The 19,756-nt window shown below is 52.2% G+C and overlaps 9 protein-coding genes across 9 annotated transcripts; 5 read left to right on the top strand and 4 right to left on the bottom strand.

Moving 5' to 3' along the window:
* Positions 1-1,487: 1,487 nt before the first annotated feature.
* On the top strand, positions 1,488-2,621 carry RHO25_005785 (uncharacterized protein; the record flags this gene model as incomplete). The annotated part of the gene is made up of 1 exon (XM_065602701.1): positions 1,488-2,621. One exon carries the CDS (start codon positions 1,488-1,490, stop codon positions 2,619-2,621), a length of 1,134 nt encoding a protein of 377 aa, XP_065458773.1.
* Positions 2,622-4,541: 1,920 nt separating this feature from the next.
* Positions 4,542-6,111, top strand: RHO25_005784 (uncharacterized protein; the record flags this gene model as incomplete). Its single annotated transcript, XM_023596664.1, has 3 exons — positions 4,542-4,914; positions 4,973-5,557; positions 5,615-6,111. The coding sequence occupies 3 exons, from the start codon at positions 4,542-4,544 to the stop codon at positions 6,109-6,111; spliced, it is 1,455 nt and encodes a 484-aa protein (XP_023452656.1).
* Positions 6,112-6,204: 93 nt separating this feature from the next.
* RHO25_005783 (uncharacterized protein) lies at positions 6,205-7,080 on the bottom strand (the record flags this gene model as incomplete). The annotated part of the gene is made up of 1 exon (XM_023596663.1): positions 6,205-7,080. One exon carries the CDS (start codon positions 7,078-7,080, stop codon positions 6,205-6,207), a length of 876 nt encoding a protein of 291 aa, XP_023451970.1.
* Positions 7,081-7,335: 255 nt separating this feature from the next.
* On the top strand, positions 7,336-7,845 carry RHO25_005782 (uncharacterized protein; the record flags this gene model as incomplete). The annotated part of the gene is made up of 2 exons (XM_023596662.1): positions 7,336-7,637; positions 7,689-7,845. 2 exons carry the CDS (start codon positions 7,336-7,338, stop codon positions 7,843-7,845), a joined length of 459 nt encoding a protein of 152 aa, XP_023451969.1.
* A 218-nt stretch (positions 7,846-8,063) lies between these two features.
* On the bottom strand, positions 8,064-9,661 carry RHO25_005781 (uncharacterized protein; the record flags this gene model as incomplete). The annotated part of the gene is made up of 3 exons (XM_023596661.2): positions 8,064-8,956; positions 9,012-9,214; positions 9,345-9,661. The coding sequence occupies 3 exons, from the start codon at positions 9,659-9,661 to the stop codon at positions 8,064-8,066; spliced, it is 1,413 nt and encodes a 470-aa protein (XP_023451962.2).
* A 423-nt stretch (positions 9,662-10,084) lies between these two features.
* Positions 10,085-12,340, top strand: RHO25_005780 (uncharacterized protein; the record flags this gene model as incomplete). Its single annotated transcript, XM_023596659.2, has 1 exon — positions 10,085-12,340. One exon carries the CDS (start codon positions 10,085-10,087, stop codon positions 12,338-12,340), a length of 2,256 nt encoding a protein of 751 aa, XP_023451964.1.
* A 284-nt stretch (positions 12,341-12,624) lies between these two features.
* On the bottom strand, positions 12,625-13,914 carry RHO25_005779 (uncharacterized protein; the record flags this gene model as incomplete). Its single annotated transcript, XM_023596658.2, has 1 exon — positions 12,625-13,914. One exon carries the CDS (start codon positions 13,912-13,914, stop codon positions 12,625-12,627), a length of 1,290 nt encoding a protein of 429 aa, XP_023451963.1.
* A 4,714-nt stretch (positions 13,915-18,628) lies between these two features.
* RHO25_005778 (uncharacterized protein) lies at positions 18,629-19,012 on the top strand (the record flags this gene model as incomplete). Its single annotated transcript, XM_023596657.2, has 1 exon — positions 18,629-19,012. One exon carries the CDS (start codon positions 18,629-18,631, stop codon positions 19,010-19,012), a length of 384 nt encoding a protein of 127 aa, XP_023451966.2.
* A 210-nt stretch (positions 19,013-19,222) lies between these two features.
* Positions 19,223-19,735, bottom strand: RHO25_005777 (uncharacterized protein; the record flags this gene model as incomplete). The annotated part of the gene is made up of 1 exon (XM_023596656.2): positions 19,223-19,735. The coding sequence occupies one exon, from the start codon at positions 19,733-19,735 to the stop codon at positions 19,223-19,225; it is 513 nt and encodes a 170-aa protein (XP_023451965.1).
* Between the last annotated feature and the right edge of the window lie 21 nt (positions 19,736-19,756).

Raw genomic sequence — 19,756 nt, 5'->3', positions numbered from 1 at the left:
CTAGTCGCCTCTCGCAAGCGATTGTCAGTAACAGCGGCTTGACTCCTCACACAAAACTGGAGATACGAACAGCAACCAAGACTTCTCGAGTGAGAGCATGCCTCACGTAAACCACTTCACCCGACGCTCACTTCTTCTCCATCTTCAGCCCTCCGAACTTTTCCGCCAGCTCATACTCCTGCGATGCCTTGGCAGCCTTCGACGCTTCGAGTCTGGCCAGCCGAGCCTCCTCAACTCTCGTAGCCTCACTCTCCTCCTGCGACTTCGACTCTGCTTCAAGTCTGGCCAGCCAGGCCCTTCTGGCGAGCATCCTTTTAATTCTCTGGGCCGTGGTCAATCGCGCCCGGTCCTCCTGACGAGATGCCCGTGTTGCTGGCCAACCTGGGCGTTGACTACTGCTTGGCGCCGGGGTTGATGGTCAGCACGCGCTCCGTTGGCCTGTTCTTTGGCCGTGATGTTCTGTGCCCCTGGTGGATCTGGAGCTGACTTCGCTTAGTGCTGGTTGGATTCGCTGAGTGACGAGCGTGAGGCTTGAATTTGTTGTGGTGGGTGGTAGGTGAGCTTGGCTGACTTGGGTGGGCAGTAGTTCTTTTTGACTGATGATGTTGGGATGAGGTGATGGCAGGAGATGAAATATTTACTGATTTCGCGAAGTTAGATTCTTGGTCTGTGCTTAGGGGCTGCATCCATCGATCGTTGACAACAACGCCTCAGGCTCTGCTGACAAGCTTTGCAGAACCACGTTACCAGATCTACGAATTCCGGAAGAGAGTCTACCATGAACCATACAAGCGGCATGCAACAGCCAGTAGAGGCAGCTGACATGAAGAACGGCGAAAGTTACCGACCACCTGGCAGTCATGCTTCTTGTCATCCGATCAACCGACCAAGATATGCCTGAAGCGATCCGACGGGACGGCTGGAAATATCCTGCGAAAGTGATCGCATCGCTGTCACTCAAGCTGAGTCTCTGCAAATCCCGCCAACGTCTGTTCCTCTGAGCGCTCAAAGCCAGAGCCAGTATCGTTGGCATGCGTCCAGACACGATATCTTGCGTCCCAATCGTGCCAGCTGTGCACTCTCTGAATCTCATTCATCAGCGCGGCCCACTGGTAGTGCCTTGCGGGAATCCCTCACAAGGATCGAAAAGCAGAGCCTGTCTGGTAGCGGCAGAATGTTAAATTCAAGAACCGGTGGGTGGAGAAGTGAGGCAAAATATTCTCGAATCAGAAGCTCGCCTTCGAGGTATGTCTTCCACGGAGTGGTCATGGAATACTGTGACATGAACTTCCTCGATCGATTTTCAGAGCGCTGGGTCGAGAAGTGAGGCAGAATATTTTTACGTGTCAAAAGCTCGTCTTGGAAGCCTATACTCCACGCCGCGATCACGGACTATTTTAACAGGAGCGCTTTCTAGCGATTCCAGAGCGCCGGCACGAGCATACTTCCCACACCGCACGACACTATCTCCGCTCTCTGCAATCAAGATGTGCCAACAAGGCAAGCTCAGCTCCATGGGTCTTAGGCGCAAGTTCTATCAGAAGCTGCAAGGGCTACCACCTCACCTCCCGTTCGAGTTGAACTTATGCATCATGGAGCAATTCATCGCTTCCGATCCCGTCAGACTCAACCAAGCCGGCAGGATGCAGCACGACCTCCTCGACGAAGACATATGTCACGGTGCATCCAACAAGCATGTGACGGTCCTGTACAGTGCCGCTCCATTACTCGTCGATCGGGAATTGGACCGCCAAAGGGCAGAAGACTGGCTACATTTCGTGCGCCATAGAAGAAGGAACAACTGGGGCGTGCTACAGGATGACAGGCTTTACCGCTCCCTGATTCCGAACAAGACTCTTTTTCTGAGCGCCCATGACAAGCTTCGCGGACGAAGTCGGCGATCAGTTCTTCGCGTGAAGTTCCAGTGGGTTTTGCACACAACTTGTCTCAGGGAATCCCGTATCACCTACGACGGCGACGAGACTCCGATTCAACACTTTGCACCAGGCCCCGCTTGCTCCTCAAGAGTCTGTCCCTGTCGTCGCACGAATCCGGAGTTGTTGAAGTACATTCCGGAGATCTTGAGTGACGTCGCACGACGTTGGGATCTCCCGTTTGAAAATCTTCAGTTGGAGATTTTGATGAAGCACAGTTGCGAGTCGAAAGCTTGCTTTGGATACCATATTTGGTATACGATCAGGTACTTCACCAGCCCTAAGAATTGGCTGCTTCACCTGGTTTACGTGCCTCTCATTGCCTCCTGGTTTTCGATACATACTGTGCCGCAAATGCGCACTATGTTTCAGACCATGCATAATGAGTCTCCGAGTGAGCGGGCGTGGTGGTTGCGAGTGGTGCTCGTTGTCATTCCTGTCGGAGTGTTGGCTGTTCTCTTGAAGCCGGTCATTTGGAGTTTGCTCGCTTTTGGAAACTGGGTCGAACGGCAAACGTGGTTGGGTCGCGCCTGTTATGCTGCGTACTCGGTCGTGGTGAAGGTGAAGACTGCGATTGAGTCCACTCTGACAGCTGTGGGATTGTGCGTGGCAACAGCGGTCGTTCTGCCGTTTATTTGTGTTTTTGCGATTTGGCGAGTGACTCATGATCGCTTGGGACGACAGTAAAGGATGGTCACGGCCACGGCAAGGATTCAGACAGCGATCGAGTCGACTCTGCGAATTGCGGCAACGATCATGGCGACACTTGTGGTCCTGCCGCCGATTCTTGCTGTTGCGACATAGAGAGTGACCCGCATGCAAGTATGATGACTGTTGCAATGTGACAGTCATCGCGGTCACTGCAATTTTCTGCAAAACATCAAAGCATCAGCTGCATTTGCTTGGTCGTGGTTGGTACACTTTCTGAAGCTCCAAAGTTTCCGGCTGTTCGCGGACAAAGCTCGATATCAACAACTGTCGCGGAGGCATTCAGCTTAACAACAACTCATGTTTCTGAACAATGCTGAACCTGGATGTACTTCATTGTCGCGTACGCGATGTGTCACCCAAACATATCCATGAGGCGAAGCTGGCTCAAGCAAAAATCAAGGAAGAACAAAAGCGGCTCCGCGAGAATCTTCAAAAGCTACCAGCAGAGATCCGATTGCTGATCCTGGACGAATACATAAAATTACACCCTCCAACAATCTCCGAACGCAATGGACGTCTTCAGCATATTCTCATCAAGGACTCATACAAGAGGCTCAATCCCAAAGCATATCATAACCTCTTCCACACCACGCCACTACAAGTCCACAAAACTCTCAGAGCTCTCAAAAGGCCCTACAAACCTCTCGCCAAATGGCCTCAAAATCGTCCAGCTTTCCTCGATCTACACGACAAGCACTGCGACATAGATACGCAGCATGACATAAGCTATGACATCCGATGCACCATGATCGTGCCCTTCACATGCAATCACGAGAAAATCATACTTCACCCTTCGAGGATTCACTTAGACAAGGATGAAATGGCCAAACAGATCCCATTCCCTACCCCGCCGAAACACACTTTTCCGCTTCGTAGAGGACAATTGGACTGCTCATCGTTCTGTCTCGGGAACGCCCGTCGGGCATGGAAAATATTGGATAAAGAATTTCTAGAAAAGAATAATATCTGTCCGCACCAGGTGACGAAATACGAGGTTGTATTCGTGAAGGAGAAATGGCACGATGAAGTGTGGAGATTGATGAAAGCGAATCCGCTGGAAGCAGTCCTGAAAGCAGTGTTCTGCGTTGTTGTTCTCCTGGTTTGGCCTGTGATTATGGTGGGGATAGCGGGTTTTGTGCTTCCATTCTGGGTGTATGAGGCTTGCAAGGCATTGAAGAGGTCATTGGTGCCAATGCTGGGCAAGTGGATGCACAAGTTTGCCCATCAGGCGGGAAAGACATGGCAACGCAGTTGTCGTTGTGTGGGTAGTCTCGGGAGGAGGATATTCAATCGACGGAAATGATGTGGTAATATTAGGAGACTCCGGACGAGGAAGAGTGTTCTTGCACGGACGATTGGACCAGAACACTTAGGCGCAACAGTGTAACACAAACTGCCAAAAACATCTAATAGAGGCTGAATGTATACCCATACTCACCTTGCCATTGCACATGTTGTTCGCGTTCCACAAGCTAGCTAGCACGCCATCCTCATCCCATATGGGGCAAGCTTCGTCTAAGCACAACAACCCAAACCCCGAAAATCTGCCACTCCATCACTCTAACCTCACCAGCATCTCCGGCGTCAACATACCCCATGTAATTGCATGAAGAGAACACCGATAAGGCTGTGGAATCCGTCCACGGCATTTGAGTTGTTGAGAGTCGGCGACAGTTTTGACTTAGTTCGCTCCGAATGTCCACTGTCCAAGATGATAGGCGTTGACTTGGCTGCGAGTCGTGGGATTCGTCATGATCCACTTGCATGTTGCAACTGCAAGTTGAAGAAATCGTGCGTTGTTGAGGAGGGAAAGGTTTGTTGATAAGGAAGGCAGGTTTCTGTTGTTAGGTCTGCGGATCTTTTGAGTTCGCGAAGAAGTGAATACACGACGACGCCATGGGAACCACCAAAGAACTTCAAGTCAACGCCATCTCACCCACGGAGTCCTTATCGGAGAATGAAACCGCTTCCGTCAACGATGCCCGGCTTCGTTCCGCCTACAAGAAATCCGACCTCAGGTTACTGTACTGGTACAGTTTCGTTTACCTTTGGATGCGAATACACGCCTCGAACATCACAAACACCGCTATCATCAACATCGAAACCGGTGATGGGATTAAGACGCAACTCGGAAATTTGACTTCGGGACAATGGGCCTGGTGTCTTGCGATTTTCTATTATCCTTATGCGGCGTTTGAGCCGGCTTCGACGTTGTTGTTGAAGAGGTTTTCGCCGAGGGTGTGGATGAGTCGGATCATGATCACATGGGGTTCGTCTGAACCGAATCCTTGAAATGAAAGGCGAATTTGCTGACGACTGCTGTGAAGGTATCGTATCAATGTGTCAAGCCGCAACACAAAATTACTCTGGACTATTAGCCACCAGATTCTTCCTCGGACTGGCAGAAGCCGGATATTATCCTGGAGTCTTATACCATTTGACATTCTGGTATCCTGCGAAAGATACTGCGTTGCGTATTGCGTTCTTCTACGCTTGTGGTCAGTTCTCCGGAACGATCAGTGGGCTCCTCGCTTTCGCGATCTCTTACATGAACGGCGTCGGTGGTGTTGCAGGTTGGCGATGGGTCTTTATCCTCGAAGGTATCCCAGCTGTCTTGATGGGTATTATCACATGGTTCACACTCCCAAACTACCCAGAAGACTCAGCTTGGCTGACGGAAGAGGAGAAGCGAGCGGTCATTGACAACCGACCGAAGACTCAGCCGAGTGCGAACGCGAAGACCTGGAGCTCGTCGGAGGTCAAGGAGATCTTCAAAGACTCCAGAAACTACACTTACACATTTCTCTGGATCTGCCATGCGATTGGAGGTTGGGGTATCGCGAAAGTGTTGCCGACTGTGATTTATGAACTTGGGCTTTCTGGATCTGCGGTTACGCAGTTGTTGACAATGCGTAAGTTCAAAGTTTCCGGTTTCGTTTGGAACCCTTTGCTGACAGTCGGGTCAACAGCGTGCTACACCCTCGGCTTCATCGTCTTGAACGGATTCGGCTGGCTCATCCATCGAGGCTACGTCAGTTCCTGGCTGACAGTAATCGGCATGGAGATAGTCTGCGTGGCCTGCTACATCGCTCTGATCCTTGTTCGAGGCGCAGTAAGTCGCTACATGCTAGTTACCATAGCAATTGCGTCCTCGATGGGCGTATTGCCGATTTTGTGGCCAGAGCGAATTCGAGCTGCGCGAGGTACGACCACAGCTGGTCTGATGATTGGCTTTACCAACGCTTCGGCGCAGTTGACGGGTATCGTGGGGCCGATGATCTATCAAGACAAGTTTGGTCCGCGGTATACTGTGAGCTATTCTGTTAGTATCGCGTTGATTGCTGCTGCGATTGTTGGTGTTGTGGTGACTTGGTGGTTGATATGGAAGCGTGATCAGCGGGAGGCAAAGGAGGCGGAGAATGCAGAGTTGAGCAGTGCTCAGCAGAGCCAGGACGAGAAAAGCTGAGGTGGGGACTTGACAAGTCTGGGCTGGACCAGTTTCAGACTCGAAAGTCGATGCGGTCTAACAGCATTATAGCGATACAGCTTTCTCCCTCATTTAGAGTCGATTCGTCTTCGGAAAAGCAGCCCTCGAGCTTACAATCAAAGCTCCAGCATTAAATCGATCAGGATAAATCTCCGTCATCGCTGCCGTCAATTCTTTAGCATTCTTAACTTTGCCCGATTCGATCAGTCGTCCAAAAGTCTTGAGATAGTCCTTGGTTCGCTGTAAATGCCAGAAACCAGGAATCTCCCCTGACTTTTGATGGGCTGCGATAACACTTGTTGGTCCGAGCTGCTCGACCTTTTCGATAGCTGCGATCCAGGCTTGTCGTTTCTCTTTCGTTGCAGCGCCTACTTGCATTAAGTGGACTGAACCGTATACGACAGTGCCGCAGACGGCGAGTCGGAGGCTAGGGACCCAGATGATTGTTGAGTTGTCTACTGCGGCTTGACCGGCGGTGATTGCGTGCAGCTTGTGTCCGTCTACTTCGAGTTCGTTGCTTGGAGGCAAAAGCTCAGCGGCTTGATCGGCTGGCGGTTGCTGATCGATTTGTCCTGGAAATTGTGCTGAGAAAGCAGCGAGCACTTTAGATTGCAGGCTTTGTTTAATTGCGTCCAGCGTCGTCTGGGTAACATATGTCTTGAGATCTGGAAATCGTTTCCGAAGTGTGGGCAGGCCCAGAAGAAAATCGTGAACACCATGGGAGACGTAGACAGCTTTTAACTTCTTCTTTCCAAGTGTCTGGCTTATCCAGTCGGCCAGTCCTTCGGTCTCTGCTATTGTGAAAGGCGCATTGACCAGAACTGCTGTCTTGGGTCCATGGATCAGTGTACATGCAATTGGCGACCATGTCCCGACAACTTGGCCGTCAGGCCGCCGCATAGGTACGGCTGGGGAGATGTAGACATTTGCGAGTAGTTCTGAAGCCATGATTGTTCCAGATGGCGATGAGAGTACTGTTTCTCACCTGCAAAGTGTGCTGTTATATTGATGTTGGCACGGGTGAGATGGAACATCCATAATCGAAAGATTAGTGATACAGCACGACCTCGGCTGTGACTTCGACGCTTGCTGCTGCCATTCGGTATGTGCTTCTGTGACGAAAAGACATGGTGACTGACTTCGCGCAGATTAGCGCCTGCGAAAGCTGAATTTGGATTCCCGTTCGCTCGGATCGGCCTCACAATGGAGTCATGCAGTTCCTTCTTCTTGCCGCGGATGGTGGGCTACAGTAATGCGACGTACCTCCTCGCCACTGGAAAACGGTTCCCAGCAGACTCCAAAGTGCTGGATGGTCTCTTCGCAGAACTCCTGCCCAAACCGGAAGATGTGTTCCCTCGCGCTGTCGAACTGGCTGGAGACATTCTGCAAAACGTAAGCCCGATGGCTATCCATCTCAATCGACAGCTGATATGGCGGAATGGCGGGTCTGCCGAAGCTGCTCATCTCACGGACAGTCCGCTACTGGCAGATATGTTTGGCGGGAAGTAAGTCTCTCTCAATACCTGTGCAGAGAGTCAAGGCTAATTCATTGCAAGTGATCATGCTGCATTCAAAGCTGCTTTCTTCAAGAAGCAACTTCCGAACTTCCAGGATTCATTGACCAGAAACGCCCCGAGGATATATCCGTGGTGGGAGGAGGTCTCGATTAAGTCGCCGCCTCAAGGCGTGTCGAGCAATTTGAGCAAGCTGTAGATCTTGCAATTCGCTGTAACAAGCGAAATGTCACCGTTTGCCACACAACCAATCAATACAGTCAGTGTGAGCCTGATGATGCACTAGACTGTACTTGAGATACTTCGAAATGATAAATTCGAGCCAGTCCTCGATTAGCGAATTTAAGAGGCGTCAAAGACGTCCCGAACGTCAGGTTTCGTCATTTCTCGGGTTCTTCATCATCAGGAACCTTTGCATCAAACCATCTTGTCGCTCTCACTCTTCGCTCGTCGCTCCCGGAACGTTTCAAGACGATTCTTCGTGAACAGATATACCATAAAGATGATCGACGGTGTCAGGAGTACCACCATAACAATCATCACCCACCACCACGGTGGACTACCCTGATTGACTTCTCGGAGATTCATGCCAAAGATGCCAGTTGTCAGAGTAAGCGGCAGATAGATTGCAGCCAACAACGTAAGCATGGTCGCACGCTCGGCTTGTTTCTTGTTCGCAGCAGAGTCCAGTACAGTCATGGCGCCAATAAGCATCTGGAAACTGTCGTTGAGCGATGCAGACAAGCGTTCTACCCGTCCGTTAATGGAAGTCCACTGATCGACCCAGGACTTGCTCCAAGTAGCAGTCAGGTGGCTTTCATTCGGCTGGAGGTCCTGGGCAGACTTTTCGTGTATGCGGAGGGCCCAGGTTTTGACAGACAGAGGAGTGACTCGCTCACGGGCTTCCATGTCAACTTTCAGCTGATGAATTATTCGTCGACAGGAACCCAGTTCCGAGAGGAGATCCATACCCGGGCGCTCAATGGCATCGCAATCCAATCTGTTGACCCACGCAGAAACATGCCCTAGCGTAGGGTTCAGCGACGCAATGCTCAGAAGCCAGCACAGTGCGCCAAGGGCAGTCTCGATATCGCCATTTGGCCGGCTGCCTGGGGAACATCCCTCACTGTGCAGAACGCTGTCGATCGAAGTCAGCAATCTTCGGCTCCATTCGCCGGTGAAGTAACCAATGATCAGGTCACTAAGCGCGAGAATACTGTCTTGACTGGGTGGAGGCAGGTCTCTGTTCAAGCCGTCAAGATCGCACCAGAGGAAGGAAAAGTTGATGGGATCGTCAACCAGGACGAGGACTTGCTTAAGAATCAACGTTTGGCCGCAATTGTGAAAGCGAATGGATATACTTGCATAAATCTGGCTTCAGCTTGCAGAATGAAATCCGAGAGGCTTCGCTCGAAGCGTGCATGACAGGATGTCGGAGAATGCTGTGGAAGCTTTGTACGCCAAAGCACACTGCGCGGAAACGACCTAAGAGCTCACTCTCCACATGCCAGCAATTTCGACATGATGAGAGTCCGTCATCTGCAGCGAACCGCGTCGCCACTCTGCTCCTGTTGGTGACACGTAGACTGTGAGCTAGATTGCCCCAAAGTTCCAACGCTCAGCACCAACAGCTGGTCTCGGTGATCTTGAAAGGCGAGACAAGTGTCGTTGGGGTGACTGGTGTGCACACAGACTCACAGAAAAGAGAATCTCTCTTCACTACTCATGTCGCTTCTATACTCTCGTACCCGCAGTGCGTGATGAGCAAAGAACAATGGCTCGATATCGTAGTGCGTGCCAAAAGCGCTGATCATGTCCAGATCGATGTTCTGTACAAATATGACGCCGGAATCGATAGCCGGCGCAGACGTGCGGTACAAAGGATAGATGCACGGTTTCCCATAGTCTTCTGCCACTGAAATCTCGGGCTTTCGGGCATACTCCGAGAATAGCAGCCCATAGGCGTCCCCCCCTAGAAGGAGCGAGAGTCTGTCCAGATATAATGATGCAGCCATTTCTGTCGGCCGACTGTCTTGTCGTTGTAGTGTTGTAAACATCTCAGCTTCTTTCAATCAAACTTCTGAGCCAGCTGAATGCTGCAGTGTAACATTGAGCCGGGCTCGCCAACAAGCGAGAGGCTGGCGGCGCATTCTCGCATCTGCGGCTCGGGTACTTGGAGAATTGGACACATACGGCGGCTGTTGACGGTCTGAGGCTGTATTATTGATGATATTCGATTCGATTTCGATGCCGCCGGACTCGCGATGTAAACATTTCGATGCCCAAAGTTGCGATGGTGGGAAGTGGAAAGGATGCAACCCGCAAGCACGGACGTCGGACATGCCAAGACTCGTCATGGCCGAGCGAGCTCTTCCGACCTCTTCTTGTAGAGCTTCCATCCAACTTCTTGACGAGTGAATCTTCCCAACACCGGCACGATGCTGGCCACGCAGAAGCTGTTGGGCGCTTCTGCACCGCTCGTGCGGCAGTCTGCAGGCCTCAATCGCGCCCAATGGCGAAGCGTGCAGCGTCAATGGCAGCGCCAACTTTCGCTGCAATCCAGCCGACCTCGAATCGCCCAACATGCCCGAAATGCGCAACAACGATACCAATCGACTGGTGAACAGGCAAAAGAGGCAGCAGACACAGCGAAAGCGCAGGCTGTCAAGGCGGGAGTAGCCACCGCCAATACAGGCTCTCGTTTCGTCGCATATGTCTACGGAACTGGTCTTGTCCTCTTGCTGAGCTTCGGCTACTCGTATGCCACGGATACACGCGCCAGCATCCACCAATTCGCTGTGACTCCTCTCGTTCGCCTACTGTTCCCGGACGCCGAAGACGCGCATCATGCTGGAGTCCGATACATTAAGGCAATGCACGACTTTGGCTTAGCTCCACGAGAACGCGGAAATGCGGATAAAGCGCTGGGAGATTTGAAGGTCGAGGTCTTTGGGCACATCTTAGACAATCCGCTGGGGACATCAGCAGGAATTGACAAGGATGCTGAGATTCCTGACGCGTTGTTTGCGTTGGGGCCTGCGATTGTGGAAGTGGGAGGCGCGACACCTTTGGCGCAAGAGGGGAACCCTAAGCCCAGAGTCTTTCGAATACCCAGTCAGAATGCCTTGATCAACCGATACGGCCTCAATTCGCAAGGAGCGGAGCATATGGCAATACAGTTGCGGGAACGAGTACGACAGTTTGCATATGAGAACGGGCTAGGGCTTGAAGCAGAATCAGAGCAGAGGATACTGGATGGCGAAGCTGGCGTGCCTCCGGGAAGTCTGGTGGATGGCAAGTTACTGGCAGTACAAGTGGCCAAGAACAAGACGACACCAGATAACGATATCGCGGCTGTTGCAGCGGACTACGTCTTCTGCGTAGAGCATCTGGCCAAATACGCCGACATCCTGGTCGTGAATGTATCGTCGCCCAACACACCTGGCCTGCGCGATTTACAAGCAACAAAGCCGCTGACAGCTATTCTTTCGTCTGTCGTAGATGCAGCCAAGTCTGTGGACCGAAAGACGAAACCCGCAGTCATGGTCAAGGTGTCGCCAGATGAGGACTCGGATGCGCAGATAGAAGGAATCTGCACTGCAGTCTGGTCATCAGGCGTCGATGGAGTCATTGTTGGAAACACGACCAAGAAGCGACCTGAACCAATACCGAAGGGATACGTCATGCCCGCAGACGATGTGCGAACACTCACTGAAGTCGGAGGATACTCTGGGCCTCAAATATTTGAGAGAACACTAAACCTCGTCAAGCGTTATCGATCGAAGCTCGATCAAGGACCGTACGACAATCAGCCTGCAGACACACAGAAGGCAGTCCAGAGCCCCCTCGATCCACTTGAACGTGGTCTAATAGGCGATTCGACACCTGAAAATGCCCAACAGCATGCATCACAAGAGAGCATCGCCCGCGATCAGCAACGACTAAAGCCGTTGACGAGCGAAGCAGAAGCCGACAGCAAGCGACCACTGATTGAACTTCCCGAGCGACACACTTCCGAGCAGCCTGAGGCGGCGAAGCACGTCGGAAAAGCTGCTGGTCCAGTTGCGACACAACCCACCGATGCTGCTGCCCCACAGAATGCGACGCAAATAGGCAAGGCTAGCTCACCCAGAGAAGCCGCGGAAGGAGCAGTTCAGAAGGTGATTTCCGTCGGTGAATCCAGCACCGAAGCCGCCAAGTCAGAACTGCAATCCGCAGCATCCCAGGCCAAAGACCAAGCAGAGCAAGTGACGGAGAAGGCAAGAGCCAGTGCCGAACAATTCAAAGCCAAAGCAGAATCCGCTAAAGACCAAGCCCAATCCGCCGCAGCTCAAGCGAAATCTCAAATCGACTCGGCGACATCTGACACCAAAGCCAAAGCATCCGAACTCGCCAACAAGGCATCCTCTACCGCCCAATCAGTCGCTACAGCAGCCAAAGACCAATTCAACCACATCACAAGTGATCCATATGCCGAAGTCTCAGCGCCTAAGGTCGACGCTCCACCTGTCAAAGACAAGGTTATCTTTGCGACGGGAGGCATCACGAATGGCGAGCAGTGTTTGCAAATCTTGAATGCGGGTGCCAGCGTGTGTCAGGTGTATACTGCTATGATGTATGGTGGTGTTGGGACGATTACGAGGATGAAGACGGAGATGAGGGCGGAGTTGAGAGGGAAGGGGAAGAAGGAGTAGACAGGGACAGAGGCAGAGAAATGTACAGATCCATGGATGAAGTTCGTCCCGTTTGTATACATATCAAACATATACCAAAGATGTGTTGTGCACGTGGACATGCACCTTTGAGGGCATGATGAAAGTAGATTTTCAAGAAGCTTTTCGTTGTGATAGATGATAATACAACAGTAGACTGCCCTGTCTGCAGTCGCGCCACCCTCCCAGCCCCAACGCCAACCCTCGCTCGAACGCAAGCACAAGCATCAATTCTTCAGCCTTTCCGGAATTGAAGGCGAGACACTCTACCTCCCGTCCTTCCCCCATCCCTGCGCCCTCATCCTCCCCTCAATTTGACTCCAAATCGTCTCCACAACCTCTCGATCTCTCCATCTGTTCGTCCCCTTGTCAATTTGCACAGACAAGACCTGTCTTCCCCAACCCTTGACTGTGTCGGGAATGACTTCTCCACTCCAACCAACGTACACGCCCAAAGCATGGCTGAATAGCTCGGCTGGATTCGTCCATTTGTAGGACTTGAACTGCCAGGTTTGACCAGTTGTGAAAACTGCGACCACGCGATTCCAGTAGTCGGGACGGAAATTTGATGGGTCGTCGACGAGGATGAAACGTGTTGAGTGCCCTGGGTGAATTGTGCGGAGTTGGCGCGTGATGTGTAGAATGTTCGGAGCTTCGGAGGTGGACGATGAGAGAGGGGTGAAGGTTCCGTCCGAGAGGAAGGATTTGATGTTTTGCATTTTGAGGAGGGAGGAGAAGGATGAGGAGAGGAGAATGATGGGTTCTGGACGACGGCCGGATTGTGTTGGTTTGACTGGAGGTCGGAGAGCCGGGTTTGCAGTAAGAGAAGGTGCTGCTGCATTTTGTGCTCCGGGTTGAGGTTTGCTCTTTGTGAGGAAGAGGGCGGTGTATTTTCGAATATTGCTGAAATCCTGGACTTTGACGCCACGGAGGACGGTGTTGTGGTCGCCCATTTTGCGCTCAGCGGCGTAGATTGCTGCTAGACGCTCTTCTTCGTCTCTTCGCTTTGCTTCGTCGCTTCCAGCATCCACCATGTCCACATCTGCATCGCCTTGCGCCTGTTTCAGGGTATCTGCCAATTCTGCTTTGTCGGCTTTGTTGTCTCCAAGGCTCTTGACGTATTCGCTGTCGTTCTCGCCCATTTCGCCTGCGAGCCACATGTTGAGATCCAGCTTCTCCGCGAACACCACGTTTGATGCCGTCTCATCTTTGCCAGCTTCTTTGAGTTCATTGTTCAATTCGCCAACGGCCGTGAGGTAGTCTGCAGTGTTCTTGTCTTTGCATTGCCAGCAGAAGAAGATTGATCGCAGATCCAGAGGTTTATCGCCGGCCGCAGGCGAGATGAAGCGAGTAGGGGCATTGAGCGCTACTGAGATGTGTTGCGGTCCGGTCTGCGGCGAGTCGAAGTTGAACAGCAAATGTGTCGCTTGCGCCAAAGAGACATCGGTTTGAGGTTGATCTGGATCGGTGGTCGGAATCGGTTGACGCTGTTGCTCGATCGTCTTTCGCAAGAGACTCAGCGGGTCTTCCGGTAGTGCTTCAGCTGTCGAGGCCATGTTGGGTGTGTTGGTGAAAGTGGATGGAATGCGAGCGGACTTGGATCTTGAAAGTCGCTTGGTCGCGAAGTGAAGACGCGAAGCTGGCGAGGCACCAATCCAGGAAGGTCTGCCGAAGCGCCAAGACCGCCCTTGCCCTGCCTGTATTTGAAGCATTCTTCAACGCATCCGTCATCAATTGCACGAGCATATAACAACAGTCATTACCGAGTGTTCAAAGCACGTCACAGCGACATGGTCTTCGGTCTCGACTTCAGCAGTCGGCCGCACCCATTGGCCTGTCCAGGTTTGACGTTGTCGCCTCCATCGGCCTCCCTGTTGTTGCGTTTGGGTGCCGCGTTGGCCTTTCCGCTGCTCTGGCTCGCCCCCTCGATACGCCACGACCACCCATACATTCCTTGCTGCTCTGACCGCAGTCGCCTGCGATTCCCGATCGCGCAGCTCACAGGTAGGACAAAGTGGGTATCGTTCCCACTCTTTTAGCCGCCGATAGTGGCATTGATGCATCGCTGAGAATTCCCACTCTCGCAAGCCATCGTTTCTCTTGCTCACTCATTCATTCACTATTCAGTCACTTACTCACTCCGTCTGCCGGAGTAAGCAGCAGTCAACATGGCCACGGAGACCGACCCCAAGTCGCGCATGTTTGCACAAACTATATCCAAGAGAGACTTCTATGCCAGTATATCCCGCATTACACTTCACATGGGGGCTTCTCTTGGCTTCGCAGCTGCCCTAATCCGTCCAACATACCATATCGTCAAAGGTACTCCTGTTTGGACTGGATTCCTTCACACAACCGGGTTGTGGGCTACAATGACCGTAGCATTCTGCGCTACAATTCCACTACAACGCTACATAGATGGCGCCCCAAGCGCCTTCGACACATACAAGGAACGATCGGGTGCCGCGGCCAACACGGAAGACGATCGTCACACGTCCGAGAAGATCACCCGTGTGGTGGAGGAACTTCGGGCTTCCAACACCTGCGCAGGCGTTTCTGTAGTCTTTGGAGCCGCATTTGTAGCGATTCGACACGGGTTCCGGAGAGGAAATTTCTTTAGAACTGTCGGCGGCGCCTGCGCTGGATTGGAACTTTACAGAGTCACGGCTCCATGGGTTGATGGTACGCGTCAGAGGAGCGAACAACCAATGCTGACATAAGTTCTGCTTTGTGCCGTACGCGACCACAGATTTGGTTGCGCCCGTCGTGGCACTGGGCCGCCATGGTCAAGATGCAACCATTCTTCTATGGCTGATGCACTCCACGGGAGTGCGGCGAGGCAGATCGCACTGGACACTGGTAGCGACTTTGACTACGGAGCGCTCACCCTGGCTTCGAGATATCCCGGGAATCTGGATCACGGGTAGCACAAAGTGGAGGCACAGGAGGCGCGCATTTCACTCAGCCCCATTCTTAATTGGTGTACTATATACCTGTACTACTTCGCTCACACCTACTTCCTTCACCCACTCATCAGACAGGCAGCTTTTGCGCCAAGCACTTCATCTCGACAGCAACATGGCAACGGATATAAAGCAGCAAAGCCGGTCTGCTGTACAAAACATGTCCAAAGGCGAGGTTGTCGCTGGGCTTGGTCTCGCTACCGTCTTATCTGGATCTCGCATCGGCTTTTCGCTTGCGGTAATGCGTGCTGCATTCCACACTGTCAGGCGCTCTTCTTTCCGACCAAGCTTTCTTCACACCACAGGTCTAGCAGCATTTACGATCACTGCATCCCAGGCAGCGCTAGCAATCGATCATCGTGTCACTGGGCTTCCAGGTGTTTTCGAGCAGATTCAGTCCCAGAGAGTTGACGATGGCAAGACACGATCGGAACGCCTCACACCCCAGCAGGCACGAGTACTCAACGGCTTCCGAATCGATGTCTCGGTGCATGCTATTTTCTTCCTTTTCGGTGCTGGTCTGGTGTCGTTGGGGTCTGGAATACACAGGGGAAACATTTTTCGAGTTGTTGGAGGAGGTTGCGTAGGCCTTCAGCTTTGGGCATTTCCGAGACTTCTCTTGGTTTTAAACCATCGAATCGCCAACCCGGATCTCCATAGAGGTTGAGAGGGGCTCTGGTCGCACTCGCAGTGTCTTTGTGGCTATGCGGACTACTGCGATGCGTGGGAGGAGCGCAAGGGCCACAAGGCCGTGGCAGAGGCGACGCTGGTCGCGCATTCGTGCGTATTGATTCGCTCTGATCGTCATTGTTGAGAAAACGACACTGGTGTCCCCCTGTTTACTGGACAAAAGTATCCAAACCTGATAAGCGCCCAGGAGAGCCTCCCAAGAGTAGCAATATCACCTTGTTTGCATCGCGGGAGGGGTTTGAGGTAGCACAAGGTTCATACTGTACCCACTGTTTTAGCCGCTCCTTCAAGCATTCCTGCACAGCCTGCATCCACAATCACTGAACCCTATCATAAGATCATGTTTCACTCACTGCCTCACTAGTCCCATTTTCTGAAGAGCACGCGGGTTCACTGCAAAGCGTCCACTCAATTGAGAACATGATGCCTACCGACCTAGGCTCACAAGCTCGCCCAATCCTGCCAACATCGACTCGCGATACTCTCTCCACCCTTGGCCTCGGGTCTGTCAACATAGGAACGGAAATCGGCGTCGGAACCGGCTTGATTCACGCTACATACCATGCGATCAAGCAGTCTCCGATCCCACCAAGCTTTCTACGCACTACAGGGCTAGTGGGTGGCGCGACCACTGGCGGCCTTTGTCTTCTTGCGCTCGGCTTGGAGATGTCTGGAAAGGTAGACATAGCAGCTGAATTCAGGAAACCCTTACGAAGGCGAGATGGAACACAACGCAAGATTTATCCTGACGTGGAACAAATGAGAAACACCGCCGCTATGTATATCGTCTCTGCAATCTCTGGTGCTGGAATAGTCGCATATCGATCCGGTCTACGTAGAGGCAATATGTCCCGAATGGTCGGTGGAGGCTGCGTGGGCTTCTTGACTCTTCGCAGCGTTGTGGCGCTGCTGGGAACCGCCCCTGGGAAGAAATTAAGAGAGTTGTGAGCGAGTCACGAGGTCTCTTTAGGTCTGCGATACTCGCATTCCTCACCGCTCGACAGCGTGTCCCATTTCGGAGATCTCTGCTGGATGTAGCACGGCATATACATGGAGCTCACAGACTACCTGACAAGGACGCAAGCTTATGCTGACCATGTACGATCATCGCTCACATCCAATATGCTTGGCGCTCTCCATCAACGATGATAAAGAATTCGGTCGGGATTCTCGCAAAGATACGAAAACAGTATGGAGTAATTAGCTCGCAGGTTATGAGCGAAACATGGTCAGGATTGCCTGGACCCTTGAGCTCAATGGGAGAAACAAGAAACAAGATGCGGCAGGAGGTGGCCTGCGCTGGTTATCATCCAGCAAAATCGATGTCCTTCACGCTACATTTCAAGTCGGCCTGCGCACACAAGCACACCTAGTCAGCAGCATCCAAATAGCCTCAACAAGATCTATCAATCGCAACATACCTCCACCCTTCCTGTATAACACGATCAGTCTTCTTCTCCGTTACCAAGAGTACCTTACTCCTGCAAGTCGGGCATAGGTCGGGAAGCTTCTTGGTCTTCTTCTCAGCCGTCCTCTGTGCACATTCTCGTTCTCCTCCTTGGCAGATAGTGAGCTCTCGGCGAGCTTGTGCTTCGCCTCGTTGATAAACTCTTTTTCTGTAGGAATTTCCTCCGATTGTGCCGTGGATAGGTGGGATTGCTTCTGACCCTTCTTCGGTGTGAACTCGGGTCAGGCAGCCTGGACAGATCCAGTCGATGGAGTATGTGACGATGCACATGGTTGATGGGAGGGGTGATGTATAAGAGAGAGTATGACGAGTTGGTGTCTTCGAAATGGTAACTATCTGTGGATCGATAGTGGAACGATTTGAACGATTTAACTCGAAGCGGAACGTCTGATTTATACTGCAGAGCAATCACTCAGATGGTCCTCGATATATGTCGCACAAAGTGCGGCCTCCCATTTAGACCAATCACTCGAAGTAGCGAACATGAATCCTCTCCGCCTCCACATCTGCGAATCTAGCTAGTACTTTTCGGAAGTTTGACAGCACACACATTCAGCACATACATTGCCAACGAATAGATCCTATGGCCAGGGCTCCTGCTCCACCCCTGGCGTGCGGAAGCATCGACACATGCCACCCACGTGGCAGCCACTCATGGACAGTAAAGCTACGTTTATCGTTGCCTTCCTGCAAGAAGCTATTGATGTGCAGCAATTCAGCCTTGTTTCGGAGTACTCTGCATGTAGCTGTCAGCATGGCTTGCAAAGTATGCGCATGCAGTAGCCCTGCATTTATAGCACGATAGCGAATGGTGGCATGGTGGCGCAGTGGGCGTACCAGCCATTCGTGCTAATTGTTCGCGGCCGAAATCGAGAAATGCCGCAGTGACGTGCAGTTTTGGAGTCACGTAGCTTGACAGATCTTGTACGTACCATACCGAATATATGAACCCAAGTTGATGTCCTGCTTCTCTCAAGACAATCTCTCCAACTTTCTCCATCGCTAAAAGCGAGTATCGAAGAGAAACGAACTTTCCGGGTTGTCCTGAAAGCACCCCGATCTATCGGCGCAAGGTGAGCAAACTTCCTCAGGCTATGCATCATGAACCTAACGTTCGACACAAAAGCAGGAACACCATATCGCTCCATCATGGAGTGGCACGCAGTCCTCGGACTCGTAATCAGCACTAGTGACTTCGCGCTCAATATCGTGGTGAATAGGGACAAGATTAAAAAAGATGCGGACGCGACTGCGCAATGGATCGTGAGAATCGTACAGATCCCCAAAGCGGTAGTCTCCAAGGAGAGTAGAGCCGTGGCAGAGCAGCTTGCCAGTAAACTTACTGCCAGATCGACTCGACAAGCCGCGGAGCAGGACTTGCAGGCTGCTGTCAGCGCTCTGCAGCGGCAGACGGGCCATGTGGCTATCCAGATGAGTGAAGAGGAGTTCCATGATGCGCTGGAAGGTGACGATGGTTGGTGGTATGCTGCTGAGGTTTTGGGGTTGAGTCCGGCGAAGGCTAAGGATAGTTGATTGGCTTGATGGCAGCGGCAAGGTCGAAGGCGAGAAAGCGAGAGTGCTTGTGTCAAAGTCCAAGATAGACTCCATTGGTGGGACTTGCGGAGTAGTCAGAATAGTGTTCCAACGTCGTGGCAGGTGTTCCATGCTTTCATTTCGCGGCAAGCCGGTACAGACCTGACCAAGGGTAATGGTAGTCTCTGGGAGGGGATCCAAGAATGTAACTCAGGCATCATCTTCCCATTTCCCGCCATGCATTCCATATCTCCATACCATATATCCTCCGACACCAACCATACTCCCTACACCAGCTCCGCCAGCCACTCTCATCGCTCTCGCCATCCCACTTCCTTGCCCCATTCCGAATCCCGCAGCACCCACAGCTGTGCCCACCAAGCTCCAGTCATCCACCTCTTTCTGCCCTTTGTTCTCCAGCAACCTCCAACTCCTATCTCTCCACTCGATATCCTCACGACCCCACATCCGCCCAATTGTCGCTGGAACCATGAGTGCCGTCGTGACTAGAGCCCATCGTCCCGTGATGGCCAGTGTCGTGCCAGACAAGAGCGGAGTTCGCGGCAGTCCTCGAGCTGTTTTGTATGTTTGTTGGAGAGCGGCTGATGCGAGACCGAGCGTGGCACCTGTTTGAAAACCGCGGTAGAGGATGTGTGACCAGAGTAGAGTTCGGGCGTAGGGCTGGTCTTCTGCGTGGGAGGTATGAGGGAAATATCGAGACATGGTGAGTATGAGGCAGCTTTG

Source organism: Cercospora beticola, chromosome 4, assembly GCF_033473495.1.
Source record: "Cercospora beticola chromosome 4, complete sequence".
Classification (NCBI taxonomy): Eukaryota; Fungi; Ascomycota; class Dothideomycetes; order Mycosphaerellales; family Mycosphaerellaceae; genus Cercospora; species Cercospora beticola.
The sequence above is the reverse complement of the archived record's forward strand: the minus strand, read 5'-3'. Positions and strand labels throughout refer to the sequence as shown.